At 52.1% G+C, this 21,452-nt stretch overlaps 1 protein-coding gene and 1 pseudogene across 3 annotated transcripts in view; one reads left to right on the top strand and one right to left on the bottom strand.

The window, feature by feature from the left end:
* The window catches only part of ATP9A (ATPase phospholipid transporting 9A (putative)), a 134,404-nt gene that overhangs the window by 12,173 nt on the left and 100,779 nt on the right, over positions 1–21,452 (top strand). For 2 of the 3 annotated variants that reach the window (XM_075528536.1, XM_075528537.1), the window contains exons 2-3: positions 15,952–16,096; positions 19,576–19,689. In XM_075528536.1, coding sequence (XP_075384651.1) covers positions 15,952–16,096; positions 19,576–19,689 — 259 coding nt within the window. Of the gene's footprint in view, positions 1–4,006; positions 4,039–15,951; positions 16,097–19,575; positions 19,690–21,452 lie in introns of those variants that run through there. The other variant, XM_075528538.1, reaches the window with a different exon arrangement.
* On the bottom strand, positions 17,229–18,162 carry LOC142422189 (nucleoside diphosphate kinase B pseudogene; annotated as a pseudogene).

Genomic DNA, 21,452 nt, shown 5'->3' on the forward strand with positions numbered 1-21,452 from the left:
CTCCTGAGTAATGGTGGAGCTGCTTCCTGCCAAGTGATGGCACGGGAGGGGCTTGCGGCACCAAATTGGTCTTGTGGCACCAAATTGGTCTTGTTAGGGCAGAATTCCTGCTTACGCATCTGCCCTGGTGGGGCCGAGAGGCTATGATACCCTCTGTTGGAAGCGAGGTGGCAGGACCTTGTCTCATGTACTTTGCCCATGTTGTCAGCAGAGGTCAGACCCTGGAGAAAGACATCTTGCTTGGCAAAATCGAGGGGCAGCAAAAAGAAGAAAACTGTCAAGTAGAGGGATGGGCTCAGCGGCGGTAACAATGTGCTTAAATATAACAGCCCCTGTGAGGACCGTGCAGGACCAGGCAGTGTTGTTCTCTCGTACATCGGGTTGCTGTGAGTAGGAGCCGACTTCGATGGCACCTAACACAGGCCACCGCTGTGCCCACCACCTTGACTTAAACTAGTTTTGTTTTCCCTCATAATAAGTTTTTAAAATTCCCTCCTTGTTACAGAAAAGTTAAGAATGCTGTGACTGGGATTATTTAAATGTGGTTCGGCTGTTTTCTCTCTGTATCTTTAGTGAAGGGCTACTAAGTGAAACTCCTTCCGTTCCATTTCGCTACTTTGAATTCTAATGTAGCCTGCGGAGGTCTCCTTGCCTTTGAACAGCAACAACAGCAAAACCCACTTTTAATTGTGACTTAGGTGACGGTTACAGAGCAGATCACCAGCTGTCCACCTGTGGCAGTTATATAATCTCCTGTCAACTTGGGAAGGGTGAAGTCTAACCTGTCAGTCAGGTCCCAGCTTGATGACATCAGCTGGAGGCACGAAGGAGATAAGTAGCTCACTGGGGCCAGCTACTGCTCTGTTTGTCTCTCTACGAGGCATTCCTGTTGACAAGCCACATTGAGCTACACTGATGCAGCCAGAGCCCTGGAGCTGGAGGAGCCACGTGGAGACTCATGCAAGCGCTGAGATGCTTCCACCGCCACTGCATCCACACAACTTTCCACCCGCTGGCCCGTGATCTTCCTGCATTCGGTGTCATTGCATGTGTTGGGTGAGTCTGAAGAGGACTTTATAGACTGGTATTGGACATAGCGGCTAATACCACACGCATGGACTTGATCTAGACTGGGATGGGATGTTTTCTTAATGTACCATTGCTCTTTGATATTAAGTTCTCTCTTACACACACATGAGTGTTTATGGATTTCTCTAGTCCACCCAGACTAACACAGCACCTGACTCAACGCATCTTCTGCACTCTCCTACTTCCTTCTTTCTTTCTTGCTTCCAGTCTTCCTGCTCTCCTCCCTCTGAGGATTTCTCTCGCCTTTGTTCTTGGGTAAATGCTGCCCTTTGGATCTGGAATAAATCAGCTGTTCCAGCATGAAGCTGAGCTCCATTCCAAAGCCCAAGGGTAAGGCTCCTAGTCTTGAGGTCCGGCCCACTAGTCTCCGTCCGACCAGTAAGCTTGTTTTCGGCGGATTATGGGTGCTGAAATGGTCCCCTACATATTAGAGAGTTGTTACAGATTCCCACGTTCCCAGTTGGTGACCGGGAACAGGTATGTGGGTGCTCACAGGCGGACACTGCCCACGTTGGTGGGTTCCTGGGAATCGTGGGTTACGTGGTTGGCAGCGAAACAGCACGCTGTTGGTTCAAACCCGCCGTCCACCGTGGGAGGGAGATGAGGCTTCCTGCTTCCGTGAGAACGGCCGCCTTGGAAGCCCCGTGGGGCCTGTTGTCGCCCACTAAGGGCTCACCACGATGAGTTGGGGTCCACCCGAAGGCACTGGGTTTGGTGTTTAGCGTGCTCATTGTTCACACGCCCTCCGCAGCCTCCCCCTGCAGAAATCCCCCCACCCGGCACTTGCTGCCGGCTCGTTCCACTCAGGAAGATGCCCTGGGTGTCGGAGGAGCGCTGTGTTCCCAGGAGTTTTTCTCCTCAATTGTATGTAGTTTGTGCTCGTTGAACACTTCCAGTGGAGCGCCAAGAGGGGCGTGGAGAAACAACAGGCGAACATCCGCCTGTGCACCGTGTCCACGTGTGCGACTGGGTGGCGCGGGTGCCGTTGTCTCGGCGCTGTGTCACCGCCCGCTCCCAGGGCTCGCTTTCCTCTAATTCTTCACGGTGCTTTGAGGGAAGGTTCCCGAGTGGATCATCGGTTTTATGTCGCCCACAACCCACACGCAGTGTTTCAGTGTACCCTTGCAATACCCGGCGTGCCCTGCTGCTCATTCTACATCCTCCTTGTGGGTCTGTGCCCCTCCCTCGTCCTTTTCTACCCTGTGAACTTTGCCCTTGGGTAAAGGCTGCCCTTTTCATCGGAGATGACTGATGCTGCTGTTGGGGTGGCCTTCTCGTCCACTGGACTAGTCGCGTCCACGTGGCTTTCGATGGCAGCCTTCTTCTTCAGACGGGGACACACCAATAGCTGAACCTTCGCGCGTTCCTCACGGGCTTTTAAGGTTTCAGTTTCCCAATCTAGGATGTAGAGCCTTGTCTCTGTGAGTGCTGGCGTGTCACTTGACTTGATGTCCCCTGAGACCATGGGCCTCAGTCCCCAGTCCCAGTGACTCGTTCGCCCAAGGTGCTTGGTTATGTCTGAGAAGTTGTCACAGCTCCGCCCCGCCCACCCCTGCTCAGTCAAGTTCGTGACTGTATTCACCACACAGGTAAACCCACAGATACCAATACGGACGCCATTGTGTGTTCCATGGCTTGCATTTCACGGAAACAGGTTGCCGGGTGAGTTTGAAACCGCCCGCCCGAAAGGCTTGAAACCAAACCACGTGTACCCCCCCCCCAACCTATGTAAACACGTAACCCCTAAAGCAGATCCAACTCAGCTGTCTTTATTCCAGCATGGAGCGAGCCTTGTGACAGTAGAGCTGCTCCGTGGGGTTTCCAGGGCTGTAAATCTTTTCAGGAAGCGGATGACCTCATCGCTTTCCCACAGAGCAGCCCGGGAATTTGAACTGCCTCCCTTCTGGTGAGCAGCCAAGCCCCTCCCTCGCCGCTGTGCCCACAGGGTGCGGGCCGGCCTGGGCAGCCGTGGGTGAGCCGAGTGGACTGTCTGGCTTCTGTGCCAGGGGCGGGGGCTTGCAGTGTAGTGGCGGGGGCCCAGGTGGGGCTCCTTTGTGGAAGGGTGGGGGCGGGGAGCGGTAAGGGTGTGAGCACCGTTACCTGCTGAGCACCTGGCATACCTGAGCTGCCAGCTGTGGGCCCCTCAGCTCTCCCGCTCCGCTTCCTGCTTCGTAAAAGCGAACTCCTTCCCAGGCAGGCGCAAGTAGGTTATTGTAACCTCTGGCATTTCGTGAGTGTGTGCCTTTCAACACAGTTCCTATGGCCTCCTGGGGCTGTCTCCGTGGCCCTAGCCACGCCCCAGGTGGAGTGAGCCGTGCCTGTTGCCACCCAGGTTTCCATGGAAACAGGAGGAGGAGCCAGAGCCTGAGAAGGGAGAGGCTTCCTGGTGGCCCTGGTGGCTTGCCAAGAGACAGGTTGGCTGCGGAGAATCTTAGGGGACAGGGACCTGGACTCAGCCATACAGTCTAGGTCCAGGCTGGGGACAGCGAGCTCACCTGTTAGAACAAGGGCACTGGGGATAGTAGCTGGGGTTTGAGGGTTAAAGGAGGCAGCGGAGCCCACAGTGCCCGGGGCACGGGGCCAGCTCTACAGCAGCCCCAGCAGTGGAGGAGGGAGAGGGTGCTGGGCCCGGGCAGGGCCATCCAGGACTCTGGTGTCCCATGTCATTCGGAGTCCGCGCTCGAGAGTCATTTAGACATTCCAGAAGCTGTGCGAAGATTCTACGGAGGAGTGGGTGGGATTTGCAAATGCTGTCCCCGGACCCAGTGGTTCTAGTGCTGGCCCCGTGGTCAGTCCGTCAGACAGACCGCCCGGCCCTGCCCCCCACCACCTGCGGGACCGCCCTGTGGGGCAGTTTTCTCTCCCGCTAGGCGGGGAGGCAGAGAGCGCCTGCCCCGGAAGACGCTCCTGAGGACTGCAGGCTGATCTCGCCATGGCGCCTGGCACACAGTAAGTGTTTAACAAACGCCCGAGTATTGTTTTGGTGACTCGGGAAGCCCCTTCACGTAGTTCTCTTTGGTTCTCTGGCATCTTGCAGGACGTGGCTGGGTTCCGGGCACAGAGGTTGTGTGTGGGTGTAACATTCTGGGGCACTGAACCTGTGACCAAGTGGACTGGGGAAGGGTACATACAGGGAGTCAGGAAATACAGGTACATGCAGGGGGCTGAGAAACGCAGGAGAGTACTGTCCAGGTGAATGCTGGAAGCCAGAGGAAGTTACAGGGAATTGCTGGAAGGGGCTGGGGGCGGGGGGGGGTGGGGGAAGGCCCCAGGAGAGTTAGCCATCCAGCCACCCACAGTGCCAGCCACCTTCGCTGTGCCAGGCTGTGGGATATCAAGGCAGATGGTCTGCAGCCCTGACCTGTGAGCTCCTGGTCCAGAGTGGAGGCTGTGAGAGAGCTGCGTGGTCTTGAGGGTATGTGGTTATTTGTGTGATTTCTTGTTTTACATGAAAACAGTTTCATCAGCTACAGAGCCACGGCGGTCAGTGTTTACAAGATAAAGGCTATAGATGTTGTCCCCACCCTTATCGGTCTCCGTTGTATTCTGGAGATGTGTTTGAGCATGTCTGCATTTGAGATCTGTGTTGAAAGACGCACGTGTTGGTTTTGCCCTTTGTTTGCACCAATGGATGGCAAGCATCAGACCCTGTTTGCCCTGGGGTCACCACGCGTTGGCATAGCTCCGTCAACTAACAACAGTACAACAGATTGTTGTTGTTGTTGTTAAATGCCATTGAGTCAGTTCCGACCCATAGAGACAGAATGAAGCACCGCCTGGCCCTGCGCCACCCTGACGGGTGTTCTGTGCCCAAGCCCACGGTGGCAGCCCCTGTGGCTGTCCAGCTCTTTGAGGGCTTTCCTGTGTTCTGCTGCCTCTCCTTTGTGAGCATGCTGTCCGTCTGCAGGGATCGGTCCTCCCTAACAACATGTCCAAGGAATGCGCGAGGGAGTCTCTCCACCCTCCCTCCGAGGAGCACTCCTCCGAAGACAGATTGGCTTGTCCTTTTAGCAAATGTATCATTTCTTTGCTCTTCCTTATTCCGCGTCCAACTTTCACACGCAGGTGAGGCAATTGAAAATACCAGGGCTCGGGTCAGGCGCACCTTAGTCCCCAAAGTAACATCCATGCTTTTCAGTACTTCAGTACTTGAAAGAGGTCTTGTGTAGCAGATTTGCTTAATACAGTGTGTCTTTTGATCTTTAAAAAAAAATCATTTTATTGGGGGGGGGGTTCTTACAAATCTGAGGACAATCCATCATGCTGTTGTATTAAGCACACTTGTACATATGTTGCCATCAAACGTTTCCTTTCTACTTGAGCCCTTGGTATCAGCTCCTCTTTTTCCCCTTCCCTCCTCCACCCTCCCACCCTTGTGAATCAATTCTATATTATTGTTATTTTATGTCTTACCCAGTCGGTTGTCTCTCTTTGCCCACATTTCTGTTCCTTATCCCCCGGGGAGTGTGTGCTATATATCCAACCTTGTGATGGGTTCACCCTTTCTCCCCCTTCCCTCCCCAAGTCCTCCTCCCCTCATGATGTCGCTACTCCCACTACTGTTCCTGAGGGTTTTATCTGTCCTGAGTTCCATGTGTCCAGAGCTCTTATCTGCACCAATGAGTGACCGCTGCTCCCACGAGCATTGATTGTGGATCCAAGCAAGACTAAGTCCTTGACAACTCCAACCTTTTCTCCATTGATCATGATGTGACCTATTGGTCCAGCTGTGAGGAGCTGAGTCTTCTCTACATTGATTTTTAATCCACACTGAAGGCCGCGATCCTGGATCTTCACCAGCGAGTCCTTCAAGTCCTCCTCACTTTCAGCAAGCAAAGCTGTGTCATCTGCTTATCTCACGTTATTAATAAGCCTTCCTCCAATCCTGATGCCACATTCTTCTTCATATACTCCAGCTTCTCTGATGATCTGCTCAGCGTATGCCGATTGAGTAAGTATGGTGAGAGGATACAACCCCGAGGTACATTTCCCGGTTTTAAACCGTGTAGCATGCCCTTGTTCCGTTCACCCAGCCGCGTCTCCATCCATGTTAAGGTTCTGAATGAGCACAATGGAACGTTCTGGAATTCCCATTCTTCTCAAGGCCATTTGTAGTCTGTTATGGGTCATGCAGTTGAGGGCAGAGTCAGTGAAACACAAACATCTTTCTGGTCGTCTCTGGTTTGAGCCAAGATCCATCTGACACCAGCAATCACATCCCTCGTTCCAGCGTCTTGTGACTCCAACTTGAACCTCCGGTAGCCGAGGCGGATACCAGAGGTAGGACCCTTTCCACGGTGTGTCCTGTGCTTCTCACCCAGCAGTGCACTGTGGGACTAGTCCATGTCAAGGCATGACAAGCTGCTTCGCGCCTGGCTTTGGTGTTGTGGTTGTTCAGTGATGTTCTTGTGCTCCCTCGTTAGTTGAATCAGGATCCCACTGATGGACATTTTCTAGGGTGCAGTAAAAGTGCCCTTGAACTGTAATATTACATGGACTACCTTGAAGAGACTCGAGTTAGTAGTTGTGATGGGTGTTTCCAAGTTGTCTGGAAGTTAGAGAGAGACTCCACGCAGTATGGGAGTGCCTGCTGGCCCACATTCTCATCAGCCCAGTTGCTGTTAAACCTTCTACATGCTATTAAAACCAGCGCAGGGTGCGAAGTAAAAAAGCAGAATCTTGATGTGCTTTTCTTTTTATCTAAAAGTCACTATATACGCCGGTGTGGAATCTTTTTCAGCGCATAGCACCCTGTAGAACCAATTGGAACGGCCCCTTAGGGTTGGCCAGGCTGTGACTGTTTATGGAAGCAGACTGCCTCATCTTTGTCCCACGCCGAGGCTGCTAAGTTTGAACTGCAGACCTTTGGGTTAGCAGCCAAGCGCTTTAACTGTCGTGCCAGCAGGGCGCTTTCTTTCTGTGGAAATACCATTGCGTCAGGGGGATTTGCATGTCAGAGTGTGCTTCACCTTGGTCTTGGAGAATTGGGAGTGAACGGGGCAGGGGTGGTGGGGTGAGTGCTGCGTGGGGCCTGGCCCTCCAGGTTCCGGTGTATTTATTTAGAAAAATAATAATATTTCCGGTGATCCAATTAGGTTCCCATTAGCCACTTCCTCCATAAGTTGTTCCGTGACACTAGTTACATGTCCCCTGTGTTGACATGGTCTGAGATTATGTTCTGGTTGTCCCCTGTCCCGGAGGCTAGTTTCCCTCTTCCAGTTTTCTGCTTCCAGAGGCCCGAGTTTGCCTGCCTGCGTGTGGAGACCAGCAGGCGAGTGAGCTCCGGGCTGTTTCCTTTTCTCTTCGCAAACAGCCAAAGTTAGTTTTGTGGTATCCCCCCCCCATATCCCGAAAAAAAATTCTTGGGAACTGTATGGAGGGGTTCCAAAAGCCCACGGCATTTTCCCACGAGCTTGGAAACTCACTCACTAGTGTAGAAGCCAACCTTTGCCCCTTACTGCCTTTATTCCCTCGGTAACTCAGGGACCCCATTTCCTCCCTTCCCCGGGGCCGTCCCCTCAATCACGTGTGGAAGCATAAGCAGGTGGAAAAGGACCTCACTTTTCAATCCCACTTTCCCACGCACTGCTTGAAGCTCCAGTGTGGAAAGGGGAAGTGGAGCCTTCTACAGAGTGGGTTCCCTCAGTCTGGAAGAGGAGAGGAGGGCAGTGTTTCCCAGGAGGGAGTAAGGACCTGGAGGCCAGGGAGCCACTTGGAGCTCCGGAAGTAGGGAGCACTGACAGGAGAGGGGGTGAGGGCTTGTGCCGCCGCGGGAAGAGAAGTGAGGAGACCTGGAGGGAGGAGGCCAGCACTGGGATTCCTGGAGGGCCCAGTAGCGTGTTAGGCTGCTGGCAGGAGAAAGATGGACTCTGTACTTCCGTAAGTAGTTATGCTCTTGGTGACTCCCAGGGGCAGTTCTGCCCTGTCCTGGCAGTGAGGCAGGAGAGGCAGGGTTGGGTCCTCTAAACAAGGGGCTGGGGGTCGGCACAGACTGGCTGGCAGGGAGGAGAGTGGCTGTAGGCCCCGTGCTGAAGGAAAGGCTGCGGTCATGGACATGGGGGTCAGAGGGCTCTCTCAAGAGGACTGCCTGCCCCTTCTTGGCTGATGGCTGCTGTAATCAGTGGGGTGTGTGAGGGGTGTGTGTGGTTTCTCTAGACATGTCCCTCATACATTTCTTAACCCGGTCTCTCTTCCTTTTCTGAGCACTGCTTATGTGTCTATGTCTGCAAGAGTTTGGAAAACAATCATTTTTAGTCAGTCACGGCACTTACTGCAAACACGTTCTTTTTGTTTTGTTTGAATGAAAATATCCAGAAAGATCCCATTGGTTGCCTTATGATCTCCCCCTCCCCCACCTCCACCCAGCCCTCACTTGGCCATCCTGTCGGACCAGTGCTCACTTCCTGCCCTCCGCCCTGTAAGGGCCTCCAGGCTATTATGCCATGAGCCTTTGTCTGCCTCCCCCAGGCTCTGCTCTCTGTGGCTTCGCTGCTTCCTCCACAGTCCTCTCTGCTGGTGTGGGTAGGACACACCTTCCTGAGAGCCCCAGCTTTCCATGGAAGGAGAAATGGCCACAGCACCTTGGCTCTTCACCAGGAGACTCCTTCCTGGGGCCGGTCACCTGCTTGGGCTGTGGTGGACCAGCTCCCATCTTGGTGTCTTCCTGACTTGAGACTGTACCTGCTTTTTGGACCTGTTAGCCGTGGAGACCAGTCCCTGGAGAAGGACAGCTTGCTCTGTGACGTGGAGGCCAGCGAAAGAGACGAAACCCGTCAGTGAGACAGACTGACACTGTGGCTGAGACGCTGGCTCACACCTGGCTACTAGTGTGCGGCCGGTGCAGGCCGGCAGGGTCACCTCCTACGATCCATGCGGCCACTTGATGGCATCCAACAACAATGACAGTTACAAGAATAAGAGTTCCAGCCACTTAGGAATCCATATTTAGAGCAGAGAGCCAAACATTGTCCTCCGCTTCCCTCTAGGACCGGAGGCATCAGCCCTTAGCAGTTTGGATCCCAGCATTCTAGACCTGCTGTCTGGGCGTCATGCTAGACACGTGTCACAGTTTACATGAATTAAATGAGTGAAGTAAAACGCAGGGGACAGAGTCAGTGTTACATTTTGAGGGTCCAATGGGGTCCGACAGCATGGCGAGTTCCCTCCTTGAAGATGCGTGCTGGGCTGCTTCAGGGCTCTAACAATTGACAGCCGGAGCTGGACATTTCTCTGTCTGGGGGCTGTCCTGTGCACAGGGGTACCAGCGACATCCCTGGACTCCCCATCCTTTGTGTCAGTGACACTCCCTGCCCCAGGTGTGACCACCAGAACTGGCTCCACGCATCACCATGCGCCCCCTGGGGAAGCGCACAGGCCTCCTTGTGGCCTCTTTTCTCCAGCCTGCTTTCCTTGTTTTCTTTCTTCCCCCATCTCCCCAGCATCCGCCTGGAGATGTCACTTCCTGGGCTCTTTGCGTTATGATATTGGCAGAGAATACTGTCTCGTGGGTGTAGGGCCTCGTGCAGGTGGTTCAGCAAATATTTACCGAGTGCTGGCTGACACCGACAGGGCCAGGTGTGGAGGTGTAGCTCCTGGTTGCACCAGTTGCCTTTTCCAGAAACATTGTCCCCAGGTGTTTCCCTGTCTGCTCGCCCGCCACGATGCTTGTTCTCTCTGGAAATCCAGGCACATATTGTGTTAGTCTGGGCAGACTAGAAAAGCAAATTATAGACACTCGTGTGTAAGAAATAACTTTATATACAAGAGCAATTGAATATTGAGAAAACATTCCAGCCCAGTCCAGATCAAGTCCTTAAGTCTGATATTAGCTCATATGTCTGATACCAATCTATAAAGTCCTCTTCTGACTTAGGCAACACATGCAATGACATCAATTTGATGTCAAAACGGTGTCAATTTGAGGATTAAGAGTGAAGGAGTCTAGCTTGTCAACCAGGATATAGCCAATGAGGCCTCTGTGTGGGCGTGGCCTTCTCCTGAGGATTCTGGGAACTCCTGTATTTCCTCCTTGGAGGTGGAAGATAGTCACTGTCAGCTCACTTCCTGTAAGACAGCCCTGTGGAGAAGACACATGTTGAAAGGCTGAGGGAGCCAGACCTCTGGAGCTGGGGAAGCCACATGGAGGCCCCTGCCAGCACTGAGATGCTTACAATGCCACTGGATCCACAACACTTCCTTCCCACTGGCCTGAGATCCTCCTGTATTCAGCATCATTGCCTGTTTACTATGAGACTCAAGAGGACTTTATAGATTGGTATCGGACCTTTATAGATTGGTATCGGACCTATGGGCTAAAATCAGACTTATGGACTTGATCTGGACTGGGCTGGGATGTTTTCTCAATATTCAACTGCTGTTGTGTATAAAGCTCTTTCTTGTACACATATGTGTGTCTGTGAATTTGTTTCTCTAGTCTACCCAGACTAACACACAGTCTATCTTGTTTAGGGTCATGCTCTTTTTCACTGACCCTCCCTTTGCTTCACTAAGCATGATGTCCTTCTCCAGGGACTGCTGGTCTCTCATTTGTAATGGTCCCTCAGGTTTGCAAAGCACGTGACCTGAAGCATGCGCGTGACCATCCTTTACTTTGATAGAGCCTTCTTCTGGCTGTACTTCCTGTGAGAGATTTGCTTGTGATCTGACAGTCCATGATATATGTACTCGCTGTTCTTTGCCAGGATCATACTTCCAAGCCATCCCGTCTCCCTTATTTATTGGCCAGCCGTCGCATGAGTTTGATGGGAGTACAAATCCTGGCGTGGGGCAGGTGTACATCCTTGCTTGTCAACAATTTCAAGAGGAGGTCTTGTGCAGCAGGTCTGCCCGATGCAGTAGGCAGTCGGTTGAGTTCTTGATACCATGGGCGTCGATTGTGGATCCAAGTCCAATGAAATCCTTGACAGCTTCGAGCTTTTCTCTGGTTCTCCGTCTAGTTTGTGAGGATTTTTGCTTTCTGTTCGTTGAGTCGTAATCCGTTCTGATCTTCATCATCACTAATTGCTTCGAGGCCTCTTTGCTGTACAGCGAGCATCGATGCGCCCTCTACATTTCGCAGGTTGTTCTTAAGCCTTTTTTGGATCCTGATGCTGCGTTCTCCATAGAGGGCTTTTGTAGACACTAAACTCGCTAGTCCTCATAGTAAGTAGTCAAGGCGGGTTTCCCTGTTGCCCCTTTGTACATAAGGAAATAATGGGGCTCAAAGAAGATTGAGGAAGGGTGATTGGAAATTTCCAGAATGGTTAAAGGCGACAGTTGGATGACGTGTGACCAGCATTTGATGCCACTGAGCCGTATGGGTGAAGATCGTTGCACTTCAGTCTGAGCTCCGCTCTCACTCAGACCACAGGTAGTGCGGGTGTCGGTGCCTGGAAACATCCGTCATTCGAGGGAGTCTCATGTATTTTAGAAGACACACTTGCCAGTTGTAAACTACCGTAGAACCAGCCATGGATTGATGCGTCGCTCAGGTGACCAAGGATAAACTCCCCAATCGGACTCAACAGCTGTTAAACAACACACTGCAATACTCTTGCCTGGGAATCAGGAGAAAGAACCATCATGCAAAATTTAAAAACCCCTTACCAAAAATCCTAATAGACGTCTCAGGCGCTCCGAAGTGTTCATGAATATTAACCACCTGTAGTAAAGCTCTTTAAAAAACATGACTGTGCTCCCCCCCACCACCCCAGCTTTATTTGTGTGAAATATTGTAGCTGTGGCCCCAAAGTATGAGAGAAATCATTGTGAACTTTGAGTCTGATTTGGGGGCTGAATTCAATATGGTTGAGTTGACATTGCCAACACTTTTGAGGGGAGAAATGTGATTAAAGCTGCTAAGGTGTGTATCAAGAGGTGTGAGATTGTTAACCACAAAACACAGAACCCAGACCACTGAAGAGGTTGAAAAGTGACTGTTAATTTGGGTAGAAATAGCTCGATGGCCATAGTGTATCCAAGACAGTGATATGTGAGAAGGCTGAATGCCTCCTTAGTGGTTTAAAGCCCTGGAAAAAGGAATTTATAAGTGTAATTTGGGGGCCTTAGAATCAATGATTCGCTTTTCTGTGATTTCTTGCGGGAAGCTTTTCATGTGGATTTGGAATGAATTGGGTTTAAGGAGCGAGGTGTCACTGTACGGCAGACTCCAGCCCTTCTCCACCAGATAGATCAGCTGCTGCTTCCAGGTGAGTAGCGTCCCCTGCTGGGTTAGCTGTGCTCTGGAGTGCCCATCAGAGACTGAGGATGACTGGGATTTCCCAGTGTGTTCGACCTCAGGATCTTTGGGTAATGTTTCTTATGAACCCCACCTACAAATCAGTGGTGTTCGTGAAGTTCACCCAGGCGGGTCTCTGTCATTAACAGTTCATTTCCAAGTGTTTTTAGCACCTCACATGGACACTGGGTCCCCTTCCCTTCTCTCACTGGGGCTCCTTTCCTGCGAGTGAACTTCGTCTCTATTTCATACGGCATCCACCCTCTGAGGTCTGATGCGTTCACTCAGCAGCATGCTTTTCTCAAGGTTGATCCACGTCATAGCGCGGCGGTTCTCCACCTTCCTTCCTCATGCTGCGGCCCCTTCGTACAGTCCCTCATGTGGTGGTGACCCCCAATCATACAATTATTTCTGTTGCTACTTTATCACTGTCCTTTTGCTACTGTTGTGAATCGGGCAATCCCTGTGAAAGGGTCGTTCAACCCCCCAAAGGGGTCACGACCCATAGGTTGAGAACTGCTGTCATAGTATGTACCAGGGGGCCTCAAAATGTTCGTTGGAAAAAATGGAATGAGAAAATAATGCAATGTTTCCCCTGTCTGGTCAGAGCTCTCTTAAATCCAAACTCGATTTCTCTCTCCTACTGGGTAAAATAATCCATTGTACGTTGACACCTCATTTGGTTGATCACGGGCTTGGAAACCCACAGGAACAGTTCTGCTTTGTCCTGTAGGGTCGCTGTGAATCGGAACGGACATGATGGCAGCGTTCGGTTTTTGAGTTTTTTGGCTATTGTGAAGTGTTCCTGTGCACATGGCTGGACACAGCTCAGTTTGAGGTCTTGAGATCTAGTCTCCGCCTCTGGTTTGGTTTTGATTTTAGACCACATGGCATTTATTGGTGTAAGAAAACATCTATACTCAAACATATATGTTATGCTTTTATTTATTTGGCTGAAACACAATGATCTAATGTTGCTTTTCTCTCGAAGGACCTGAAGATCTAAGAGCAATGGCTTTCTCTTACTCACTGACGTGTCCCTAAGAGTTTAGTACAGGGCTTCTAATTGGGCATTTAGTAATATTTATTAGGTATTAATAATTAGTAAATACCCGTTGAGCATAATAAGAGGGTGTTTTGCTTGTTTTAACGAATCTCCAGTCCTTGATTCTTTGAAGACAATTCCAAAATCAGAGTTTGAACACTGGGAAAGTGGCTGGTAATTATTTGGAAAAATTTACTAATGGTATTAGTGTCTAGCTCTTGGTATATTTGACCTTCTCAGTGCCATGGGGTCAATTCCGACTCATAGCGACCCTACAGGACAGGGTAGACCTGCTTCTGTGAGTTTCTGAGGCTCTAATGCTTTACAAGGGCAGACGGCCTCCCCTTTTTGTCTTGGAGTGGCTGGTGGTTTCAAACTGCTGACCTTGCAGTTAGCAGCTCAATGTATAACCCCTGCACCACCAGGGCCCCAGGTATAGTTGACCTTCAGTCATACTGAAGGCCACCCTGGGATAAGCACCCTGGGATAACCAGTAGGCTGGCAGTTCAAATACACCAAGGGGGTTCTCAAGGAAGGAGGGCAGCCTGTGTCTGAAAGGTCACAGCTATTGAAACCCAGGGCCCCCTGGCATTTTGTGGAATATTATCTCAGACACCAGATGCTCCACCTCACCCTTTCTAGGCAGCCGGGAATTCCATCTCTTGGATGGTCCGAGTTTCTTTAGCCTTGCCCTTCCTTGCTGCCGCAGCCCTGACCGGCTAGCTTAGGCTGATATCTTGATGTGTGGAACCTTCTGCTAGAAACAATATATACAACCAACCTGCCTGTATCATTCTCTTAACTACATTTGCCATCAGTGGCGCTGCCGGGTAAGTTTTGGTCTGCTAGCACAAACCAGCATTTCAAACCCACCATCTGCTCTGAGGGGCAAAGGTGAGGCTGGTTGCTCCCGTAAAGATGTACAGCCTCGGGAAATCTATAGAGGATCACTGTGAGTCGGAGCTAACTCGAGGGCAGTGGATTGTTGTGTTGGAAAGAATACAGCAGTGAATGAGTGAGAGAGAGAGAGAGAGAGAGAGAGAGAGAGCCAGCCAGCCAGCCAGCCAGCCATCATTACAGGCTGGTGATTGGATGGGAGAGAATATGAATTCTGCAAATAGAACGGTGTGTTCTTACAAATACCGCCCTCCCTTCTTTCTGTGCCTACCTTTCTCCCTGTCTCCTCCTCCTCCTCCTCTTCCTCCCTCCTTCCCCTCCCTTCTGATTTTTGCTTCTTCCATTTGGCTCTTACCTACATATCCACCTCACACTTGAGTGGCCACCCGAGGCAGGGTGTTATTTGCACCAGGAAGCAGGGGTGGGGTGGGGCGGGGCGGGGCTTCCCAAGGTCTCCGTGTGCCACCGGTCTTGGCACGGTGTGGACAGTGGCCGGCCGGAATGGGTTACTAGAAGTGAAACCTGCCCTGTCAGGCACCTTTTACTGGAACAAGGATGCTATTTTTAAGAATGACCAATTGCGTTTCCTCATGGAAATTTTGAGCGGCGGAGGCAGGCAGCTCGCAGGCTCACCCATCTTTCAGTTGCTGATGCCCCGGGCCCTTGCTGGCCGGGCAGGCTGGCAGGGGGCTCCTGGCTCTGTACCTCGCATTACACCCGGGGCCTGGCGTGTAGGAGGAAGGGGACAAGGAGGGCCCTCAGTGGACAACAGATATGTAAGTCCTCATTGCCTGTCTGCTTGTCACTTCAGCTGGGAGATGCAAGGGGCTGGTGGACGGGTTTCTCACTCTGCCCTGTGTGCCGCGGGGTGGTTGGTGGGGTTGCTGACAGCGGGTCATTCAGGCGAGGGTCTTCCCATTGCGGTGCTGCGAGAATTGCAATTCCTCTTGTTTACATGTGTGTATGTCGCCCCAAAGTCCAAGCTGCCTTTTGGGGGGAGGCTTCTCCAAGCAGATGTGTTTGGCCTGAGCAGGCCAGCTCCCCAGGTGACCAGGAGGATGGGCATGCAGGAAGATGGGTGTCCAAGAGCGAACTGCCCTTCAGGACAGTGGGCCTTGGGGATCAGGCACGCTGGTCCAGCTGTACCTCAAGCTCAAATCCACCTGGTGACCCCGTTTTTCCAGCCCGCTGTGCACTGACAGGATGATCCGGGCTGAGGGACGTGGGTCCCCTTCTCTTGTGAGAGCCCTTGGGTGCGGCCAGCAGCCTGGGCCGTGCTGTGCGATGCAGCCGCTGGCGGACAGAGGGAGTTTCCCGTTTCACCGGCACAGGGCTGCCTGCCCCTGCTCATCGGTACACAGTCGAGCTAATTAGTACCGGCTGTGTAGTCACCTGCTCAAGCTTGCTCTTCTTGGTCTTTCCAGATGAATCCCACTTTTTAAAATAAGTGATTGGGGTGTGGAAAAAGCATCTTTTAATTAGCCTCTGATAACCCCCCCCCCACCGCCAGTGAAGACAACTTAAAGAAAAACACCCATGTTCCGGGCATCGTGGGAAGAAAGAGTGGACGTGGGGTCCGGGTCTCAGCACCAAGAGCAGACCTCCATGTGGGCGTGGCCGCCACTGGGCGTGGCTGCTGTGCCGCAGGCCTGGCTTTGACAGTGTGGGCGTGTCTCTCCGGCAGGTGCTGCGAGTGGGTGAGATGCTGCGGTGGAGGGGAGCCCAGGCCCCGCACCGTCTGGCTGGGGCACCCTGAGAAGAGGGACCAGAGGTACCCTCGAAATGTCATCAATAATCAGAAGTACAACTTCTTCACTTTCCTCCCTGGGGTAAGTATAGGCGGGGACCTGGTCCTGCTTTTCTTCCCATTCTCGAATGTGCAAGGCGGGGGCTTCAAATGAAAAATCACAGGATGAAGCCCCTCCAGATGAAGTTCCCATCGTGGCTGTTTGGCAAGTGCCCGGCTGGGTTTTCTCGGTGCCTCCTTTGCCACCGGCGACTTCTGCCTTTCCTGAGCATGTGCCGGGGCTTCGTCATGTGGCAAGCCCGCCAGTCTCCTCCTGGCCATCTCACGTTGATCTGTCTACCCGGAGCAAAAAAGCTGTTGGGGACACAAGCATTGTCCCTTTCCCCACTGCCGTCACAGTGATTCGGCCTTGCTGGGACCCCACAGGACAAAGTGCGCTCTCTGAGGCCCTAGATCGCTGGGGGAGCAGGCAGCCTCATCTTTCTCCCGCAGAGGGGCCGGTGGGTTTGAACGGTCGGCCTTTGAGTTAGCGTCCATACACTGAATCCGTTGTGCCACCAGAGTTCCTTTAGCATTATATCTGAAACACCGAAAAGAAAAAAGAAAAGACAAGTCATGCTTAGAGTTTTTTTCTCCCTTCGCTACATAACACGCGTCGCAATATGGAGGTGCTGGGAGTTCAGGGAAGGAGACGGTGTATTTTAATCCTGCCACCTGGAGAGGGAATTGTTACTAACATGTTTCTGAGCTGCCGTTGATTTGTTTATGATTTTAGTCTGACCTTGCAGGGGTCCCTTGTTCATGTACACCCTTTCAGGTACCTGTTCCCAGCAACCCTCTGGCCCACGAGCACGTAATGAAGTCCCTAGTTTATCCGGCCCGGTCTCAGCCTTTGGGGCAGCAGCAGCCACTGCTTCCAATGCTGCAAGGAGGGCGGGGGGAAGGCGGGCCATGGAAAGACAGTGTTAGCAGACACACAGATGGACTGTGGACCAAGCAAAGATGTCACCTTGAGGTAGGCCTGGCCCAAGCCCTGCTATTTTTCGTCACTTCATGTGTATGCCGAAGCTGGCTCAAGAAGAATCAGGAGAATCTGGAGCTAGAACGGCTGCTTTCTTTGGCTCTCGGTATTGGTGAACAAGACGGAAAGTGCCGTGAACGGCCAGGCAAACAAAGCCCGTCTGTGTTTGGAGGAACGACGGCCAGGACGCTCCTTAGACGTGAGAAGGGCGAGACTTCATTTCGTGTTCTTTGGGCTCGCTATCAGACCGGTCCAGTCCCTGGAGAAGGTCGTCGCCCTGGTGACGGAGAAGGTCATCAGTCAAAGATGAAGCCCCTCAGTGAGCTGGATGGACACAGGCCCGCAACAATGGCTCAAACACAGCCGTGATGGTGAGGCTGATACAGGACCCGGCGGTGTGTCATCCTTTTCTTGGGACCCAGTCAGCAAGCGCAGCAAGCACCTCACGCCAACAGCTTTGGATCCAGTTAGAGTTTTATTTTAAGGGTGGTTTTAACCATCCTACCGTCTCTGGCTTCCCAAATCTCAGTGTCTGAGATTTAGAGTCTCAGGTATTTCCTCCCCCGCCAGTGTCCACAGGCTTTATTTGATTGGTCAGTGTGCTTTGGAAGGAGACAGGTCATCAATCCTACTGCTTCCAATCCCAGAAGAGCTGTACCCAGGACAGGCACGGTGCCAATGGGCCCATGGGGACGGGACTGCTTTGTCGGCCTCTTGTAGAACCAGTCAGAGCCACGAGACTTGTTGTCACCAGCTCCTCCGGCTGAAACCAGAGGCTGATTTCTTACTCGGCGCTCTTGGCCTAGTCACTGCCCTGAATGATGTTCCTGCCAATGGGAATACAGAAGTCCCCTCGGAGGGTGCCTGGCTTAGAATCTGCTGGGTTGGTCTCCCCCAGCATCACCTGGCCCGTCTCCACCACAATGGGTCCCGAGTTCATATACTTTACCAGCCCTGGGAAGAAGGGGCGGTCTTTCAGGTCAATGTAGTACTGCTTCAGGTGTTCCTGAGAGGCCTTAACCAACTTCATGCCCACCAGGCACAAAGCACTTGATGATGTTGCCCACCAGGCCACGCTCCATGCCGTCCAGCTTGGTGGCAATGAGGTGGCCCTCATTGTTGGCCATGGTGTGAGTCAGGTGGCGGGGGAGCAGGCAGCGTATCTGCGGAGCTGAGTCTCCGATCTTAAAGCCATGTCATCTGGAGCCCTTGATCACTGTGTTAGGCTGGACTGACTAGAAAAACAAATTCAGTGACACTCAGGTATGTGTCAAAGAGACCTTTATATCAAGAAATAATTGCATATCAAGGAAACATCCTAGCCCAGTCGAGATCAAGTCCATAAGTCTGACTGATACCAATCCATAAGTCCCTCTTCAGACTCATGCAGTCACAGGCAATGATGCAGAATGCAGGGAAATCACAGGCTGGTGGGTTCAAAGTCATGTGGATCCAGTGGCGGTGGCAGTTCTCTGGCAGCAACCAAGGCCAGCCAGCAGGAAGTTGAAGGTGGAGGCGGGGGAGTTCCCAGTGTTCTCTTTATGGGAAGGTCATACCTACAAGGGCTCACCATCAGGCTAAACTTAACCCCGACCATTTTGTAGATCTTCAAGTTGACATGAAACGATGTAACTGCCACAGCCACCAAGCTCGCCCCATGGCAGGGCAGGAGCAAGGCACCCAGGACCCCACCTCTGCCCTGCCTTAGCCTGGAGGAGACACAGCAATGCCCATTGGTCAAGGCCAGCTACCGGATAGGATGGAATTCCACTGGGTCCATCCATGGCTTTGACGTCACACTGTGGGCATGACTGCCCATCTTGTAATATTTTGATTCAATCTTAGACCATAGCATTTCCTATTGAAACATCTTCCCTAGACAGCATTTTAAAAGGCTTAACTGTAAGCCTTTGGCTACTAACCAGAAGGCTGGCAGTTCAAAACCCACCAGAGAAAGATGAGGTTCTCAGCTCCCACAAAGATCCACAGCTTTAGAAGCCCCAGGGGGCAGCGGCACTCTGCCTTGCACAATTACTCTGAGTCAGAATCAGCTTGACAGCCGTGGATTTGTTGTTCGATTTTTGGCGGTGGCTTAACCTGTGCTTCCAGGAGCAGCCCTGCGGGTTCTGTCGCTGAGCACCAAAAGGTCACTGGTTTGAACCCACTAACCACTGCGAGGGAAAGAAGGGGTCCTTCTGCTCCCCTCAAGATTATTCATCCCAGGAGACCCATGGGGCCGGTCTGTCCTGTTGCCCTGGGGCTGGAACTGTCCAAATGGGCTTTGTGTGCTGACCAGCACTTTCAATTTATACAGCTGAAGAAACCTAACAGGCTGAGGTGACGCTTGCTCCCAAGGGACCCTCCCTCCTCCCCTCCTGCCTGCGGGGCGCCTCCATCATTGATCACACCCACGTTTCTTGCTGCTGCTTTTGTTGTAGACTTTTTACATGTGTTGTTTTTCCTTATCCCTCATCTTGCTGTAAACCTGCAAAGCCCTGAGTAATTAATGTCTCCCTTCTCTCTCTCTCTCTGTATCCCAGGTGCTCTTCAACCAGTTCAAGTACTTTTTCAACCTCTATTTCTTACTTCTCGCCTGCTCCCAGTTTGTTCCAGAAATGAGACTCGGCGCGCTCTATACCTACTGGGTACCCCTGGTGAGTACATGGTTACTGATCTGTAAGCTTTGGGCTGCTAACCCAAAGGCTGGCTATTCGAAACCCTCCCCTACCCCAGAGGGAGAAACATGAGGCTATCCATTTCGGTAAAGGTAGACAGCCTCAGAAGCCCTGGGGGGCTCCGCTCTGCCCTGTAAGAGTGCGATGAGGCCCTTGCAGAGTGGTTGGTGAGTTCAAATTGGTGCGGATGTGGTTTCCCAGGGTCCTGAGAAGACTGGAAGCAGGAATTTCTTTGCCTCCCTTGCTTTTGTGTCTGGAGTGGTGATTGACTTAAGATAAAGTAGATAACCAATGATAATATTTTATTGCATTATTCATGTAAGAACTGGGGTTCCCATTGGATAGTTCCCATATGAGTTGTTCACTGGTCTTTTTCACCAGGTATCAGCAGGCTCATTAATTGCAGTCTGGTTGTTCCATATCCTGGACTCTAGTTTCCCTGCCCCGTGCCGCTACCCCCACCCCCAGTATATTTGTGGACCCTTTGGGTCTCACGTAGGTGAATTTATTTGCTTTTGTTTTAAACTTAAAAAAAAATCATTTTATTAGGGGCTCATACAACTCTTATCACAATCCATGCATACATCAATTGTGTAAAGCACATTTGTACATTCATTACCCTCATCATTCTCAAAACATTTGCTCGCCACTTAAGCCCCTGGAATCAGCTCCTCATTTTTCCCCTCCCTCCCCCTCCCTCATGAACCCTTGATAATTTATAAATTATTATTTTGTCATATCTTGCACTGTCCAGCGACTCCCTTCACCCACTTTTCTGTTGTCTGTCCCCAAAGGAGGAGGTCATATGTCATTGGTTCCCCCTTTCCACCCCACCCTCCCAGTATTGTTTGTAACATTTCACTGTGGCTTCCGTGAAGGCTTACAGAGCTGGTAATTAGTTTCAGCTCCTTTCCAGCCAGTCCCTCAGCAGACCACCAGCTACCGGCTTCCTCCCCAACTCCCTGTGCCCCCTCCCTCTCTGTGCAGAGGCTGCTGCTCCTGAGGTCGCTGGTGCCGACTTTCTGTTTGTAGAGGGGAGTTCTGTTCCAGACCTGAAGGGTGACTGGGGTCTGGGCGTGGGGCGTTACTGGTCCTATTTAGACTGGTAAGTCTGGCCTCTTTTATGACGGAGCTTGCTCCACTTTTGCCCCACTGTCTCTAGGAGCTCCCGGTGGCTTCTTAATGGAGCCGCCCGCTCCAGGGCAGCTTCCTGCACGGTGTGCCAGTCTGTCCTGTCACCACGAGGTGGCCTGGGCGCCGTTCAGGGTGACTGGGTTCGCGAGCTTCTCAGGGAGGAAAGGCGCTCAAGCCACCACACTCGGGAGACACTCGGGAGTGCCGGAGCTTTTCCAGGTGCATCACCAGGGCCAGGATTCGGCAAAGCTTGTGCCGTCGTCCACGCATTCATTCATTGAGCTGCCTGCCGGGCATCCTTCCAGCACATACTGGCTGCGTGCTTGCTGTGTGTTGGCAAGGCCCCACTGGACTCGGGGCCGAGTCTGCCTGCCTCCGGGAGCTGTGTCCCTTGCATTGGTTTCAGAGACAGCGTTTTCTCTTTCGCTCTTTGGAGTCTCCGTGTGACGGGTTGAGGAGGGACAGGACTTGCATCCTGTGTGCACTGACCATAACAGGGTGGACCAGCTACTCCAGCCCTTCCCTCGCCGTCTTTTCCACCCTCCCTCCCTTTTTTTTGAATTTAGCTGCTCACCTCAAGGTCAGTGGTTCGAATCCACCAGCCGTTC

Source organism: Tenrec ecaudatus, chromosome 12 (genome assembly GCF_050624435.1).
Source record: "Tenrec ecaudatus isolate mTenEca1 chromosome 12, mTenEca1.hap1, whole genome shotgun sequence".
Classification (NCBI taxonomy): Eukaryota; Metazoa; Chordata; class Mammalia; order Afrosoricida; family Tenrecidae; genus Tenrec; species Tenrec ecaudatus.